The 16,988-nt window shown below is 51.5% G+C and overlaps 1 protein-coding gene across 1 annotated transcript in view; it reads left to right on the plus strand.

The window, feature by feature from the left end:
- The window catches only part of LOC106575672 (BCL-6 corepressor), a 59,539-nt gene that overhangs the window by 41,116 nt on the left and 1,435 nt on the right, over positions 1-16,988 (plus strand). The window contains 4 exon segments of the mRNA XM_045699210.2: positions 4,912-5,078; positions 5,270-5,415; positions 12,327-12,404; positions 15,230-15,383. Coding sequence (XP_045555166.2) covers positions 4,912-5,078; positions 5,270-5,415; positions 12,327-12,404; positions 15,230-15,383 — 545 coding nt within the window.

The raw sequence follows: 16,988 nt of genomic DNA on the forward strand, positions 1-16,988 counted from the left end.
GAGTAGCTAGAGGGTTAACAGTCTGTGGGGAGTGAGCTGGAAGGCCATCCACCCTGAGGAGGAAGAGATTAAAGAGCAACTATGAAAGGAGAGAGGGAGGTGGGTGTTTTACTGCGGCGGGAAAGAAATCAACAACCCTGTGCTCTCCACTGTGCTCCTCTCCTCTGGCGGCCATTAAAGCTGTGCTTTATCATGTGTTTAATGCCCCGCTTTGCTCCCCTGACCGACCAGCCGGCTGGAAAACAGACAGACCTCCACAGCTCACTACAACCCGCTGTGCTTTTAATATGTGGAACTGTACCATGTACACGTTCATAGCAAAATTAGGCCTACCACACCACAGTAGTAGACTAGTGGCTACCACACCACAGTAGTAGACTAGTAGCTACCACACCACAGTAGTAGACTAGTAGCTACCACACCACAGTAGTAGACTAGTAGCTACCACACCACAGTAGTAGACTAGTGGCTACCACACCACAGTAGTAGACTAGTAGCTACCACACCACAGTAGTAGACTAGTGGCTACCACACCACAGTAGTAGACTAGTGGCTACCACACCACAGTAGTAGACTAGTAGCTACCACACCACAGTAGTAGACTAGTAGCTACCACACCACAGTAGAATACTAGTGGCTACCACACCACAGTAGTAGACTAGTGGCTACCACACCACAGTAGAATACTAGTAGCAACCACACCACAGTAGTAGACTAGTAGCTACCACACCACAGTAGTAGACTAGTGGCTACCACACCACAGTAGAATACTAGTAGCAACCACACCACAGTAGTAGACTAGTAGCTACCACACCACAGTAGTAGACTAGTGGCTACCACACCACAGTAGTAGACTAGTGGCTACCACACCACAGTAGAATACTAGTAGCTACCACACCACAGTAGTAGACTAGTAGCTACCACACCACAGTAGTAGACTAGTGGCTACCACGCCACAGTAGTAGACTAGTGGCTACCACACCACAGTAGTAGACTAGTGGCTACCACACCACAGTAGTAGACTAGTAGCTACCACACCACAGTAGAATACTAGTGGCTACCACACCACAGTAGAATACTAGTAGCTACCACACCACAGTAGTAGACTAGTAGCTACCACACCACAGTAGTAGACTAGTGGCTACCACACCACAGTAGTAGACTAGTGGCTACCACACCACAGTAGAATACTAGTGGCTACCACACCACAGTAGAATACTAGTGGCTACCACACCACAGTAGAATACTAGTAGCTACCACACCACAGTAGTAGACTAGTAGCTACCACACCACAGTAGTAGACTAGTAGCTACCACACCACAGTAGTAGACTAGTGGCTACCACACCACAGTAGAATACTAGTGGCTACCACACCACAGTAGAATACTAGTGGCTACCACACCACAGTAGAATACTAGTAGCTACCACACCACAGTAGTAGACTAGTAGCTACCACACCACAGTAGTAGACTAGTAGCTACCACACCACAGTAGTAGACTAGTGGCTACCACACCACAGTAGTAGACTAGTGGCTACCACACCACAGTAGTAGACTAGTGGCTACCACACCACAGTAGTAGACTAGTGGCTACCACAACAGAGTAGTAGACTAGTAGCTACCACACCACAGTAGTAGACTAGTGGCTACCACACCACAGTAGTAGACTAGTGGCTACCACACCACAGTAGTAGACTAGTGGCTACCACAACAGAGTAGTAGACTAGTGGCGGCCGCGCCACAGCAGTAGACAACTATAAAGCAGCTCTTGAGCAACAAGGCGGAGGACACCGTTTGCTTTCAGCGCTGAAGTGTTGGAGTTGAAGTAGTGTGTTTGAGTGGAGAGGGACTGTAGGGCCTATTTTTGAGCACTGTTGGTGAGCTGTTTTTTGGAGAAGAGTCCATTTGAGATGAGTGGGGGCTGCTGGTCGTTTGAACACTGTGTACTGTGTTATGGTCTATTTTGTTGTCCACCAGGCATGCCAACCGCAATGCCAGCTCTCGCTGTTTAGCGCTTAAGTTGCCACGGCACTGGCTGTAACAGGAGTTGGACTCATTTGTTGCCACGGCAGCCACACGACCACGCTGTATCTTTAGATACAGACACTGTGTGTGTGCGCGCAGCTCACAGCACGGCGGTGGGGAGCTGTGAATGAATTCTATGAATACGGGTCGGGAGGGAGGGCACGTCAAAGCAGCGCTACGCTAGCTGAATGCTAATGTCTGTTTCTGCTCATGTGTGGAGCGCTGCTGCTAGTCTGTCTTTCTCGCTCTCTTTCTCTGGACCTGTCTCTCTTTCCACGCATCGCTGCCCAGGTTCCTTCTGTTTGTCTGGGGTTGTGTGTGGTTTGATGCTAGCCACACTGGGCTGACTGGTAGGGTGTGTGTGGTTTGTTAACGATGGTAGCCGCGCTGCGCAGCGCTGTCTGACACAGGTAAATGAGCACATAGACAGAAAAGAGACCGCTGTTGACTTGATGCTTATTTGGCTTTATTCTGCTGCTCTCATTCTGACTGGATTCTATCATTAACAATATACTACAGGACTACATATTTCCGTTATCGATGACTTTTTAGGTATATACATTCATATACCATGCTATGTTGTCTTAGGTCTCTCTTTACGTAGTGGTGTGGTGTCTCGTGATGTGTTTTGTCCTATATTTACATTTTTAATCCCAGCCCCGGTCCCCGCAGGAGGCGTTTTGCCTTCTGGTAGGCCGTCATTGTAAATAAGAATTTGTTCTTAACTGACTTGCCTAGTTCAATAAAGGTTAAATAAATAAATAAAATATTCTCCTTGTGTTAGCCACAGTCACCTTGCTTTGGTCAGGCCTTGGAGTCAGCAAACGGTCTATAGAATTGCAATTAATTCTAATTATTTGCCACTGTGACTCATGACATGAGACACGTTAAAGGGATATTTCAGGATTTTGGCAATGTTTCCCAGGAGTCAGAAGAACTCGTGGATACCATGTATATGTCTCCGCATGCGGTTTGAACGAAGTTTCTAACTATCGCAATTGTAATTGCTAACTAGAGTTATCGCAATGCCTGGAAGTGTCTACCTCTTAACTTCCTTCATACTGGACTCAAACATACAAATGGTATCCACAAGTTCATCTGAGACTGGGGAAGTAAATAAAGGGCCTCATTGCCAACATCACGAAGTATCCTCTTTAGGCCAGGCACAGAAAGTGAAAGTAAGTGAATTGAAATTGAATCCCTCCTCAATGGAAAAATAATTGGACGTTTTTTTAAATTCCAAACATGAATTCAATTTGGTTTAATCCCCTTTACTGAATGGAGTTGGGTGGGGAGAAACAATTTAATGGCCCCTGCTTCCCTGCTGTTGGGTTAAAGGATCTCTCTGCTAGGAGGCATTCCGGCTCAAACATACTTTCCAGTGGCTCGGAATCCCAGGTTTTTAGGAGCAACTGCGCAGCCATTGTGGATATGGTCCATAACTGGCCAGCCTGAGCCATCATACACAGCCATCCAAATCCATTACCCAGATGTTAGTAGAAAATATATGGGACCGTTCAGGAGGGACAGATTGACTGGGCTATTTTGAGCCGCCCAGGCAGCCGTTTGATAAGACTTATTGAAAAATGAAAGGCTCTGCGACCACTCCACAGCATTTGCATAGAGATGGGAATCAGAGCGGAGGCTCCTGTAATGGCTTACCTTCCACTGCCCTGGTTGAGAGGATGAGGGATGACAACCGCACAGATCCAGTTCTCTGGACCAGTTCCAGTTCGATCTCTCTTGGACACCATCTTCTGATATTAGAAGGACTGGCTAAGAGGGGCTAGGTAGGGTTGAGCCAGTCTGATACAGATAGTGTCGTACGTACTATACTGAGGAATAACATGGGGTCTAGGGTTAAGTTGGATCTTAGAATGAACCTAATGAACCCAAGAGATTGTTCTCATTCAAATGTGTCGTCGGTTTGATCTAAATCTAACTTCCTACAGCTGTTGATGAATTTCACCCTTGTCAGTGTGTACCCATGTTTCTTTTCAGCTTCATTGAATGGAATTTTGAATGGAACTGGAAGATGTGGACTAAAGCACCGTATTCCATTCAGAGCCCTATGAACTTCCCTAACCCCTCTGTCCCCTGTCTGTGGAGACCCTAACCCCTCTGTCCCCTGTCTGTGGAGACCCTAACCCCTCTGTCCCCTGTCTGTGGAGACCCTAACCCCTCTGTCCCCTGTCTGTGGAGACCCTAACCCCTCTGTCGCCTGTCTGTGGAGTCCCTAACCCCTCTGTCCCCTGTCTGTGGAGTCCCTAACCCCTCTGTCCCCTGTCTGTGGAGACCCTAACCCCTCTGTCCCCTGTCTGTGGAGTCCCTAACCCCTCTGTCCCCTGTCTGTGGAGACCCTAACCGCTCTGTCCCCTGTCTGTGGAGACCCTAACCGCTCTGTCCCCTGTCTGTGGAGACCCTAACCGCTCTGTCCCCTGTCTGTGGAGACCCTAACCCCTCTGTCCCCTGTCTGTGGAGACCCTAACCGCTCTGTCCCCTGTCTGTGGAGACCCTAACCCCTCTGTCCCCTGTCTGTGGAGACCCTAACCCCTCTGTCCCCTGTCTGTGGAGACCCTAACCCCTCTGTCCCCTGTCTGTGGAGACCCTAACCCCTCTGTCCCCTGTCTGTGGAGACCCTAACCCCTCTGTCCCCTGTCTGTGGAGACCCTAACCCCTCTGTCGCCTGTCTGTGGAGTCCCTAACCCCTCTGTCCCCTGTCTGTGGAGACCCTAACCCCTCTGTCGCCTGTCTGTGGAGACCCTAACCCCTCTGTCCCCTGTCTCTGGAGACCCTAACCCCTCTGTCCCCTGTCTGTGGAGACCCTAACCCCTCTGTCCCCTGTCTCTGGAGACCCTAACCCCTCTGTTCTCTGTGGCTTATCTAGGATGTAGTGCTGTACTGCCTGGAGAACAGGGTGTGTGACGTCAATCACCGTGACAACGCGGGCTACTGTGCGCTGCACGAGGCATGTGCACGTGGCTGGCTTGCTATCACTCAGCACCTGCTGGAGCACGGTGCCGACGTCAACTGTAGCGCCCAGGAAGGCACCAGGTAGACACACACACACTTAAGCATGGACACTCACTTTCTCTCTCACTAACACACAGGCCAGACATATGGACACGGACAGTTACCTTCCAAGGCTCTGTGCATAACGTGTGTGTGTGTGTGTGTGTGTGTGTGTGTGTGTGTGTGTGTGTGTGTGTGTGTGTGTGTGTGTGTGTGTGTGTGTGTCTCCCCAGGCCCCTCCATGACGCCGTGGAGAATGACCATCTGGAAGTGGTCCGTCTGCTGCTGTCCTACGGAGCTGACCCCACCCTGGCTACATACTCTGGCCGCAGCCTCCTCCGCATGACGCACTCCCCCGGCATGGAGGGATTCCTCTCTGGTGAGACTGCTTTAGGGATGGTGTGTGTTTGTGTTCCACATCTGTGGGGGACACAGTATCATCCTCGGGAGTTGCCCCGCGTTACCCCACTATCAGGTTGCTTAGCAATAGCTGTAGAGGGATCGTCCTCTAAGGGCTGGCCCTTGTGAGCGGTGCAGTGATGGGGGAGAGAGGTTGCCTGACGACTCAAACGGAATACTGCCACCGTTCTATGCTCACTACATACTTCAGTCTGAGACTGCCGTCAGGGAGGTCGTTGGTGGGGACGTCAAAATGAGGGTTGTTGTACAAAACAAAGTCACCGGCGATTGGATCATCGCTAACCAATCGGTGTATCAAAGCCAATGACGAACTTTCAAAACACCGCTTTGCCTACGTGTGTTCTGGCTCTGGCCCAACCCAGCGGCTTCTGGGGGCCAGGACAGGGAACTGACAGCCTCATTACACACCCAGACACACACCCAGACACACACCCAGACACACACCCAGACACACACCCAGACACACACCCAGACACACACACACACAGACACACACACAGACACACACCCAGACACACACCCAGACACACACACACACAGACACACACACAGACACACACACACACAGACACACACCCAGGCACCACACAGTTTAAATGGATGGTGAGGAGATATACCAAGGGGAAGTAGAGGACAGCGTTCCATTGAGTGCTTGAGAGAACCGCAGTGAGCTAGCATCTCTCTCTTCCTCTCTCTCTCTTCCTCTCTCTCTCTTCCTCCCTATCTTCCTCCCTCTCCTCCTCACTCCATCCGTTCTCCTCCCCGGCTATTTTAGGGCATTATTAATCAGCCCTGCTCTGGCGCACACACTATCACACACACACACACACTTCTCTTACACACACTCCAGCAGCGATTGCCAAACGGTGCCTAGTTCACTCCACTCACCTAACCTGATCTGTGCTTCCCAGAGAGAGAGAGAGAGAGAACGCACAACAAATCCAATTCATTTAGGCAAAAGGGGGGATTAGAATTTCCCCCTTCAGTTGAATTCCACGGTGGCCCACAGTGCTGCTTCAGCTCCAGCCCTCTCTGCCTCTCTCCACTCACTAATCCTCAAGTGTTGATGAGTTGATACTATTTTACATAAGCCTGCCCACTAGGAGCACCCCAGAACCCTCTAGGAGCACTCCCTCCCTCCTTGTCCTCTCCTCCCTCCCTGTCTTCTCCTTTCTCTCTTCCCTCTGGCCTTTCTGGACTCTCCTCTCTCTCCCTCCCTGGACTCTCCTCTCTCTCCCTCCCTGGACTCTCCTCTCTCTCCCTCCCTGGACTCTCCTCTCTCTCCCTCCCTGGACTCTCCTCTCTCTCCCTCCCTGGACTCTCCTCTCTCTCCCTCCCTGGACTCTCCTCTCTCTCCCTCCCTGGACTCTCCTCTCTTTCTCCTCCCTGGACTCTCCTCTCTCTCCCTCCCTGGACTCTCCTCTCTTTCTCCTCCCTGGACTCTAGGCCTTCTACAGGGATTCTCTGGGATTTTGTTTCCTAATCCTGTTGTTTATTTGCGAGGTAGATCCCTTATTCTCGAATGCCGTGGACTGAGCAGGGAAACAAGACAACAGCTGAAATAGCCGTGTGTGTCTGTGTGGAGCTGGAAGTATGGTGGTGATGTAATACAGAGGCGGTGTGTGTCTGTAGAGAGACGTATCTCCATTGACACACACACACACACACACTGCCCTGAGCGCTGAGTGCTGCAATATCGTGACCCACATTACCCAGGGAGAGCAGAGAGCCGGGGGAGAGGAGGGGTGGACGGGGGTAGCAATCAGAGCCCAGCACCTCTCTTTTCTTCTCTTCTCTGCTCTCCCTCGCTCCCTCTCTCCCTCCGCTCTCCTCCCCTAATCACCACTTCCCACTTAGCATTTAAAACGGCTGCTTCCCCCGCAAACCACAGAGCAGCACGGCCACAGAGCAGCACGGCCACAGAGCAGCACGGCCACAGAGCAGCACGGCCACAGAGCAGCACGGCCACAGAGCAGCACGGCCACAGAGCAGCACGGCCACAGAACCAGCCTGTCGTTTAGAGCTATGGGGAGTGCAGTGCTCAGCTATACCCTGCTGACACACACACACACACACACACACACACACACACACACACACACACACACACTGCAGAGAGGCATATATACAACAAGCCAGCACTAACAAATGAACACAGTCAGTGGCGTTGCTGGGTAATATCCTCTTTATCCTTCCTTCCGTGCTCTCGTTCCCTTCCTCTCTCCGTCTCAACTCTCAGGCTTTGTGTAAGACCACGTTAGAGAGAGACCGAGCGAGCGAAAGACACGGCAAGCGCAAGGAAGCTAGAGACAGTGAGAGTGTGAAACAGAGAGGGTGAGAACGACTAAAAGACAGATGGAGGGAGCGTGAAGGGCTAGAGAGAGAGAGAGAATGAAATATAGGGGGGGGGGGAGTGTGACAGAGAGAACTGGAACGAGGCTGAGCAAGCGTGAAGGAGCTAGAGAGAGAATGAAAGATGGAGCGATAGGAAGTAGAGAGAGAGGAAGAGAGAGAAGGGGGGCGTGGTAAATCGTCAGGTTTGTCTGGATGTGCTGTCTGCCAGTCTGATTTCCACCTCCTCCCCCAATGTGTTCCCTCTCCCTGGGCGCTCTAATCAGCAGCTAGCACAACACACACTATCTTACTTTCCTTCGCCTCGTTCTTTCTCTCTCCTTTCTCTCTCCTTCTCCTTTCTCCATCTCCCGAATACCTCTCTCTCTCTCTCTCTCTCTACCACTCTCTCTCCTTTCCCTCTCTGCCTCTCTCTTTACCTCTCTCTCTCTCTTTCTCTCTCATTCCGTGGAGTTTTTAATGAGGCTTAACTGCTGAATCCCTGAATGGCTGTAGCTGGCACAACACTCCCTTGCTGCCTCTGGCACTGCCACACTACCCACCCAACGCCAGGCCCCCGCACAGCTGCCCCTGCTCCCACAACACTCCCTTGCTGCCTCTGGCACTACCCACCCAACGCCAAGCCCCCACACAGCTGCCCCCGCTCCCACACCACTCTCTGTGGGAGCGCACACACACACACACACACACACACACACACACACACACACACACACACACACACACACACACACACACACACACACACACACACACACACAGAATGCAAACATAGTGACCTGCTGTCCAAGCAGCCGGAGCCGTTTTTAAATGAACGCTCGGTGGAATGAACACCCGGTGATTTAAGTGTGTGTGTGTGAGAGAGTGTGCATGGCTCTAGCGGCTTTGAAGGCTCCCGAGTGGAATCTGATTAGAGATGCATGCGCGCACACACACTGCCGCTCTCCGCCTGTTCCACCGTGAGGCAGTGTGTGTCAGAGGGAACAGGAAGGGTGGGGGGCCAGGGTGGGGGGCGGGGGGCCAGGGCGGGGGGAGGTTTATACGGCCTCTTTTCCTCTCATCTGCAGCAGCGGCTTTCTCTATCCTGTTTTTTTTCCTTTCTTTTTTATCACTGTCTGTCTCACCAATGCAGAGCCAGACGTCTCTACAAAAATATGCATCTCTTTCTCTCATTCTCTCTGCTCTCTCTCTGCTCTGTCCCTGTTTATAGCTGTAAGGTGTCTCCATCTCTCTGCTCTGTCCCTGTTTATAGCTGTAAGGTGTCTCCATCTCTCTGCTCTGTCCCTGTTTATAGCTGTAAGGTGTCTCCATCTCTCTGCTCTGTCCCTGTTTATAGCTGTAAGGTGTCTCCATCTCTCTGCTCTGTCCCTGTTTATAGCTGTAAGGTGTCTCCATCTCTCTGCTCTGTCCCTGTTTATAGCTGTAAGGTGTCTCCATCTCTCTGCTCTGTCCCTGTTTATAGCTGTAAGGTGTCTCCATCTCTCTGCTCTGTCCCTGTTTACAGCTGTAAGGTGTCTCCATCTCTCTCTCTGCTCTGTCCCTGTTTATAGCTGTAACGTGTCTCCATCTCTCTGCTCTGTCCCTGTTTATAGCTGTAACGTGTCTCCTCTCTCTGCTCTGTCCCTGTTTAGAGCTGTAAGGTGTCTCCATCTCTCTGCTCTGTCCCTGTTTATAGCTGTAAGGTGTCTCCATCTCTCTGCTCTGTCCCTGTTTATAGCTGTAAGGTGTCTCCATCTCTCTGCTCTGTCCCTGTTTATAGCTGTAAGGTGTCTCCATCTCTCTGCTCTGTCCCTGTTTATAGCTGTAAGGTGTCTCCATCTCTCTGCTCTGTCCCTGTTTATAGCTGTAAGGTGTCTCCATCTCTCTGCTCTGTCCCTGTTTATAGCTGTAAGGTGTCTCCATCTCTCTGCTCTGTCCCTGTTTATAGCTGTAAGGTGTCTCCATCTCTCTGCTCTGTCCCTGTTTATAGCTGTAAGGTGTCTCCATCTCTCTGCTCTGTCCCTGTTTATAGCTGTAACGGTGTCTCCATCTCTCTGCTCTGTCCCTGTTTATAGCTGTAAGGTGTCTCCATCTCTCTGCTCTGTCCCTGTTTATAGCTGTAAGGTGTCTCCATCTCTCTGCTCTGTCCCTGTTTATAGCTGTAAGGTGTCTCCATCTCTCTGCTCTGTCCCTGTTTATAGCTGTAAGGTGTCTCCATCTCTCTGCTCTGTCCCTGTTTATAGCTGTAAGGTGTCTCCATCTCTCTGCTCTGTTCCCTGTTTATAGCTGTAAGGTGTCTCCATCTCTCTGCTCTGTCCCTGTTTATAGCTGTAAGGTGTCTCCATCTCTCTGCTCTGTCCCTGTTTATAGCTGTAACGTGTCTCCATCTCTCTGCTCTGTCCCTGTTTATAGCTGTAAGGTGTCTCCATCTCTCTGCTCTGTCCCTGTTTATAGCTGTAAGGTGTCTCCATCTCTCTGCTCTGTCCCTGTTTATAGCTGTAAGGTGTCTCCATCTCTCTGCTCTGTCCCTGTTTATAGCTGTAAGGTGTCTCCATCTCTCTGCTCTGTCCCTGTTTATAGCTGTAAGGTGTCTCCATCTCTCTGCTCTGTCCCTGTTTATAGCTGTAAGGTGTCTCCATCTCTCTGCTCTGTCCCTGTTTATAGCTGTAAGGTGTCTCCATCTCTCTGCTCTGTCCCTGTTTATAGCTGTAAGGTGTCTCCATCTCTCTGCTCTGTCCCTGTTTATAGCTGTAAGGTGTCTCCATCTCTCTGCTCTGTCCCTGTTTATAGCTGTAAGGTGTCTCCATCTCTCTGCTCTGTCCCTGTTTATAGCTGTAAGGTGTCTCCATCTCTCTGCTCTGTCCCTGTTTATAGCTGTAAGGTGTCTCCATCTCTCTGCTCTGTCCCTGTTTATAGCTGTAAGGTGTCTCCATCTCTCTGCTCTGTCCCTGTTTATAGCTGTAAGGTGTCTCCATCTCTCTGCTCTGTCCCTGTTTATAGCTGTAAGGTGTCTCCATCTCTCTGCTCTGTCCCTGTTTATAGCTGTAAGGTGTCTCCATCTCTCTGCTCTGTCCCTGTTTATAGCTGTAAGGTGTCTCCATCTCTCTGCTCTGTCCCTGTTTATAGCTGTAAGGTGTCTCCATCTCTCTGCTCTGTCCCTGTTTATAGCTGTAAGGTGTCTCCATCTCTCTGCTCTGTCCCTGTTTATAGCTGTAAGGTGTCTCCATCTCTCTGCTCTGTCCCTGTTTATAGCTGTAAGGTGTCTCCATCTCTCTGCTCTGTCCCTGTTTATAGCTGTAAGGTGTCTCCATCTCTCTGCTCTGTCCCTGTTTATAGCTGTAAGGTGTCTCCATCTCTCTGCTCTGTCCCTGTTTATAGCTGTAAGGTGTCTCCATCTCTCTGCTCTGTCCCTGTTTATAGCTGTAAGGTGTCTCCATCTCTCTGCTCTGTCCCTGTTTATAGCTGTAAGGTGTCTCCATCTCTCTGCTCTGTCCCTGTTTATAGCTGTAAGGTGTCTCCATCTCTCTGCTCTGTCCCTGTTTATAGCTGTAAGGTGTCTCCATCTCTCTGCTCTGTCCCTGTTTATAGCTGTAAGGTGTCTCCATCTCTCTGCTCTGTCCCTGTTTATAGCTGTAAGGTGTCTCCATCTCTCTGCTCTGTCCCTGTTTATAGCTGTAAGGTGTCTCCATCTCTCTGCTCTGTCCCTGTTTATAGCTGTAACGTGTCTCCATCTCTCTGCTCTGTCCCTGTTTATAGCTGTAAGGTGTCTCCATCTCTCTGCTCTGTCCCTGTTTATAGCTGTAAGGTGTCTCCATCTCTCTGCTCTGTCCCTGTTTATAGCTGTAAGGTGTCTCCATCTCTCTGCTCTGTCCCTGTTTATAGCTGTAAGGTGTCTCCATCTCTCTGCTCTGTCCCTGTTTATAGCTGTAAGGTGTCTCCATCTCTCTGCTCTGTCCCTGTTTATAGCTGTAAGGTGTCTCCATCTCTCTGCTCTGTCCCTGTTTATAGCTGTAAGGTGTCTCCATCTCTCTGCTCTGTCCCTGTTTATAGCTGTAAGGTGTCTCCATCTCTCTGCTCTGTCCCTGTTTATAGCTGTAAGGTGTCTCCATCTCTCTGCTCTGTCCCTGTTTATAGCTGTAACGTGTCTCCATCTCTCTGCTCTGTCCCTGTTTATAGCTGTAAGGTGTCTCCATCTCTCTGCTCTGTCCCTGTTTATAGCTGTAACGTGTCTCCATCTCTCTGCTCTGTCCCTGTTTATAGCTGTAACGTGTCTCCATCTCTCTGCTCTGTCCCTGTTTATAGCTGTAAGGTGTCTCCATCTCTCTGCTCTGTCCCTGTTTATAGCTGTAAGGTGTCTCCATCTCTCTGCTCTGTCCCTGTTTATAGCTGTAAGGTGTCTCCATCTCTCTGCTCTGTCCCTGTTTATAGCTGTAAGGTGTCTCCATCTCTCTGCTCTGTCCCTGTTTATAGCTGTAACGTGTCTCCATCTCTCTGCTCTGTCCCTGTTTATAGCTGTAACGTGTCTCCATCTCTCTCTAGAGTATTTTTCCGACCTGAAGGGGCGTGAAGACACTGACGAAGGCATCTACTGGGAGTTTTACGGCAGCGCCGTGTGTGGTGAGTCCCCCCACGACACACACACACACACAGACACACACGACACACAGCACACACACAGCACGACACAGACACACGCACACACACACGACACACAGACACACACACACAGACAGACACACAGACACAGACAGACGACAGACACACACACACACAGACAGACACACAGACACAGACACACACACACACACACACACACAGACACAGACAGACAGGAGAAGAGAGGGAGCGAAAGGAGCAGCAGGAAGAAGACAGAGAAAGACCCTCAGGTAAATCTCTGTGGGAGTCTTCTCGGAGTAGACCAGCATTGATCCAGGAGGACAAAATCAGAAAAAGAGAACAGTGGCTTCTCTTGTATCCGATAGATTTTCCCTCCCAGCTACGGAGCGAGCTACGCTTTCATGCCTACCTCCCCTCCTGCCTCCCTCCTCTCCTGCCTCCCTCCTCTCCTGCCTAACTCACCTCCTCCGTCCAAACCACAAGTTTCTCCCATGTATTACTTACGATCAATATTGATGGCCCATGTGGAAATCCAACTTGCAACCTTTGCATTGCCGACACCCACCGCGCTCCAACCAACTGAGATACGTGGATCTCAATGCCGCTCAGAAAGGTCTCCGGTTTTAACTAGTGATGCTATGGAGGTTTGAGCTCCAGAGAGAGAGAGAGAGAGGGAGGGGGAGCTACTACAGAATGGGCCCCACTCCAGCTGTTAGGAAAGCAAACTCCCTTCTCTCCCACTCCCTCTATCCTCCCCTCTCCACTCCCTCTATCCTCCCCTCTCCACTCCTTCTATCCTCCCCTCTCCACTCCTTCTATCCTCCCCTCTCCACTCCTTCTATCCTCCCCTCTCCACTCCTTCTATCCTCCTCTCTCCACTCCTATCCTCCTCTCTCCACTCCTATCCTATCCTCCCCTTCTATCCTCCCCTCTCCACTCCTTCTATCCTCCCCTCTCCACTCCTTCTATCCTCCCCTCTCCACTCCTTCTATCCTCCCCTCTCCACTCCTTCTATCCTCCCCTCTCCACTCCTTCTATCCTCCCCTCTCCACTCCTTCTATCCTCCCCTCTCCACTCCTTCTATCCTCCTCTCTCCACTCCTATCCTCCTCTCTCCACTCCTATCCTATCCTCCCCTCCTATCCTCCCCTCTCCACTCCCTCTATCCTCCCCTCTCCACTCGTGCTATCCCCGTCTCTCTATCCTACTCTCTCAACCCCCGCTATCCTCCTCTCGCCACTCCCTCTATCCTCCCCTCTCCACTCCCTCTATCCTCCTCTCGCCACTCTTGCTGTCCTCCTCTCGCCACTCCCTCTGTCCTCCTCTCGCCACTCCCGCTGTCCTCCTCTCGTCACTCCCGCTGTCCTCCTCTCTCCACTCCCGCTGTCCTCCTCTCTCCACTTCCGCTGTCCTCCTCTCGCCACTCCCGCTGTCCTCCTCTCGCCACTCCCGCTGTCCTCCTCTCTCCACTCCCGCTGTCCTCCTCTCTCCACTCCCGCTGTCCTCCTCTCTCCACTCCCGCTGTCCTCCTCTCTCCACTCCCGCTGTCCTCCTCCTCTCTCCACTCCCGCTGTCCTCCTCCTCTCTCCACTCCCGCTGTCCTCCTCCTCTCTCCACTCCCGCTGTCCTCCTCCTCTCTCCACTCCCGCTGTCCTCCTCCTCTTTCCACTCCCGCTGTCCTCCTCCTCTCTCCACTCCCGCTGTCCTCCTCCTCTCTCCACTCCCGCTGTCCTCCTCCTCTCTCCACTCCCGCTGTCCTCCTCCTCTCTCCACTCCCGCTGTCCTCCTCCTCTCTCCACTCCCGCTGTCCTCCTCTCGCCACTCCCGCTGTCCTCCTCTCTCCACTCCCGCTGTCCTCCTCTCTCCACTCCCGCTGTCCTCCTCTCTCCACTCCCGCTGTCCTCCTCTCTCCACTCCCGCTGTCCTCCTCTCTCCACTCCCGCTGTCCTCCTCTCTCCAGTCCCGCTGTCCTCCTCTCTCCACTCCCGCTGTCCTCCTCTCTCCACTCCTGCTGTCCTCCTCTCTCCAGTCCTGGAATCACAGGAATGTGAGTCATGAGGGTCTATTAGAGACCCACAACAAACTACCAATGAATCCCCCTCCTCTGTCCCTCAGACCACAGCCGACCCCCGTGTTAGAACAGAACAGCAGGGAGAGGACAGACAACCGCATTACATTCCTGCATCATATTACAAACGGAAGTTGAAGGTCATAATTCATCTTTCTCTGTGATTTGAGTGTCACCGTTGACAACTTTGTGGAAATTCTTCAAAGTCGTTTCAGATGTTGCCTAATGGACAATGCTAATTGTTCATTCCCTCTTCCCGCAAGAACACAACTAGATATTCCATGCTAATACCACAGCTAGTCCGGCGAAGGCAGCAGTGGTTGAAGTGGGGGTGGATGGCTGCTAGGATCTCTCCACACCTGCATTATTCAACACACTGATACACACACACACACACACACCCTGCGGTCGGGTCGGTGGGCTGAGTGGAGCTAGGCGCCCCAGGGCAACACCTGGCTGCTTCATGCGATCATTGGAGAGAGGGAGGAAGGGAGGGGGGGTGCAGCCAGCAGTACAATGCTCTGACTGTGCCTGTTTGACGAGGCTGACCTTATCTGCCACAGCCATTTATCTCCAGCTCAACCCTGGCTGTGTGTGTTGTGGGGGGTGGTGCAGGTGTAGACAGTCATGTGCGTTTCATTTGAAATGTTTGTATGTGCCCACCTGTTTGAGTTCTGTAACCTGGCGTGTCGACTACTTACCTGTCCTCGCCACTGATGCAGAATAGTGTTGTAACAGTGTGTGTGTGTGTGTTGCAGAGTCAGGTGAGGACCCAGCAGCCTATGACATCCTGGCTAACCCCCCAGGCCCAGGAGAGGAGGAGGAGGAGGACACGAGGCAGGGGTTTGAGTTTGAGTTCTCTGACCGACCCCTCCTGCCCTGCTACAACATTCAGCTCTCCCTCTCACAGGGGTAAGTGTGTGTGTGGAGTTTTTCCTTCCGGTTCTGACTCTAGTTTTGAATAGGTTTCTGTCCTGCAGTAAGCAAAATAATGAGCTTTAGTCTGTCCACCTGTGACCGCCATTATATTACTTTATTGTCACGCTTACCCAGCCCAGCTACATTATAACAGTGTTGCTGTTCTCACCAGTAACCCTACACTTCACTGCATGTTGGGTTCATCCATCCGTCCCTCCTCTCCCCGTTCCAGTGTGTTATTAAGCAGACGAGAGGAGGGATCATTATGATCAGGGTATCGATAAAGTCATTAGTCACGCCGACCTGGGGGGGGGAAGGGGGAGGGTCATTAGTCACACCGGCCTGAGGGAGGGAAGGGGGAGGGTCATTAGTCACACCGACCTGGGGGAGGGAGGAGGAGGGGGGTGTCATTAGCTAGGGGGCTCGCCACAGGAGGAAATGATTTATGTGGAGGGAAGAAGGGAGACTCTTTAATACTGTGGGTTGCTCTGATATGAGGGAGGAGAAAAATGTGTGGGTTAGAGAGATGGAGAGGAACAGAGAGGGTGGGTAAAGAGACAGAGAGAGGAGGTTGGATAGAGGATTTTAGAGAGAACGATGGGAGGATTGATAGGATGGTAGAGAGAGAGAGAGGAGGTTTGATAGAAGGATGTTAGAGAGAGAGAGAGAGGAGGTTTGATAGAAGGATGGTAGAGAGAGAGAGGAGGTTTGATAGAAGGATGGTAGAGAGAGAGAGAGAGAGAGAGGAGGTTTGCTAGAAGGATGGTAGAGAGGAGATTTGATAGGATGGTAGAGAGAGAGGAGGTTTGATAGGATGGTAGAGAAAGAGAGGATGGTAGAGGGAGGAGGTTTGGTAGAAGGATGGTAGAGAGAAATATAGAGGAGAAGATGGAGATTGACGCTACACAGCACGGCAGGCTGCCGTTAGCTGGAGACGTTAGCTAGAGACGTGTGTGAATGCAGACAGCGCTAATTGCCTCCCACACCGTTTTCCTCCCGGCCTCGTCACTCACCCTCTCTTCCTCCCCTCCCTCTCGTTCTCTCCGTCTTGGCTGCAGAGCACTGTTCTGTGTAATCTTCTGTCTGAGCACCGCTCCGCTCTCTCTCTCTCAGCGGAGCTCCCCTCCCCCACTCTTTCTTTCTCTCTCGCTCTGCTCACGTTCTCTCTCCCCTCTTGTCTCTCTCGGCTCGCTCTGCTCTTCTGGCTGATGCAGTATTAATGGATCTCCTGGGCTGTGAGGCCGGCCTGCGCTCTCTCTCTCTCACACACACACACGGAGGCTCTCGGCAGCGCTTGCATTTACACTCCTCTCCCCATTCAGCTGCTCCCCAGCCGCAGCGCTACACAGCTAACCATTTCAAGTGCTATCGATTGAACAGCGCCTGTTGTTCGTCACATGCCCTACCGTGTGTGTGTGTGTGTGTGTGTGTGTGTGAGAGGGGGAGGTTACACACATCCATTCTCACATAAGGATTATTCACACACCAACTGAATTCACAGAGCGCCCCCAGAAAAGCCTTTGTGTTTATATGTGTGTGACAGATGTTGAAAACCCCAACCACGGTGCTACAGCCCATAATTACAGTAAGTGTTGAAGC

This window comes from Salmo salar, chromosome 17 (assembly GCF_965601325.2).
Source record: "Salmo salar chromosome 17, fSalSal1, whole genome shotgun sequence".
Taxonomy (NCBI): domain Eukaryota; kingdom Metazoa; phylum Chordata; class Actinopteri; order Salmoniformes; family Salmonidae; genus Salmo; species Salmo salar.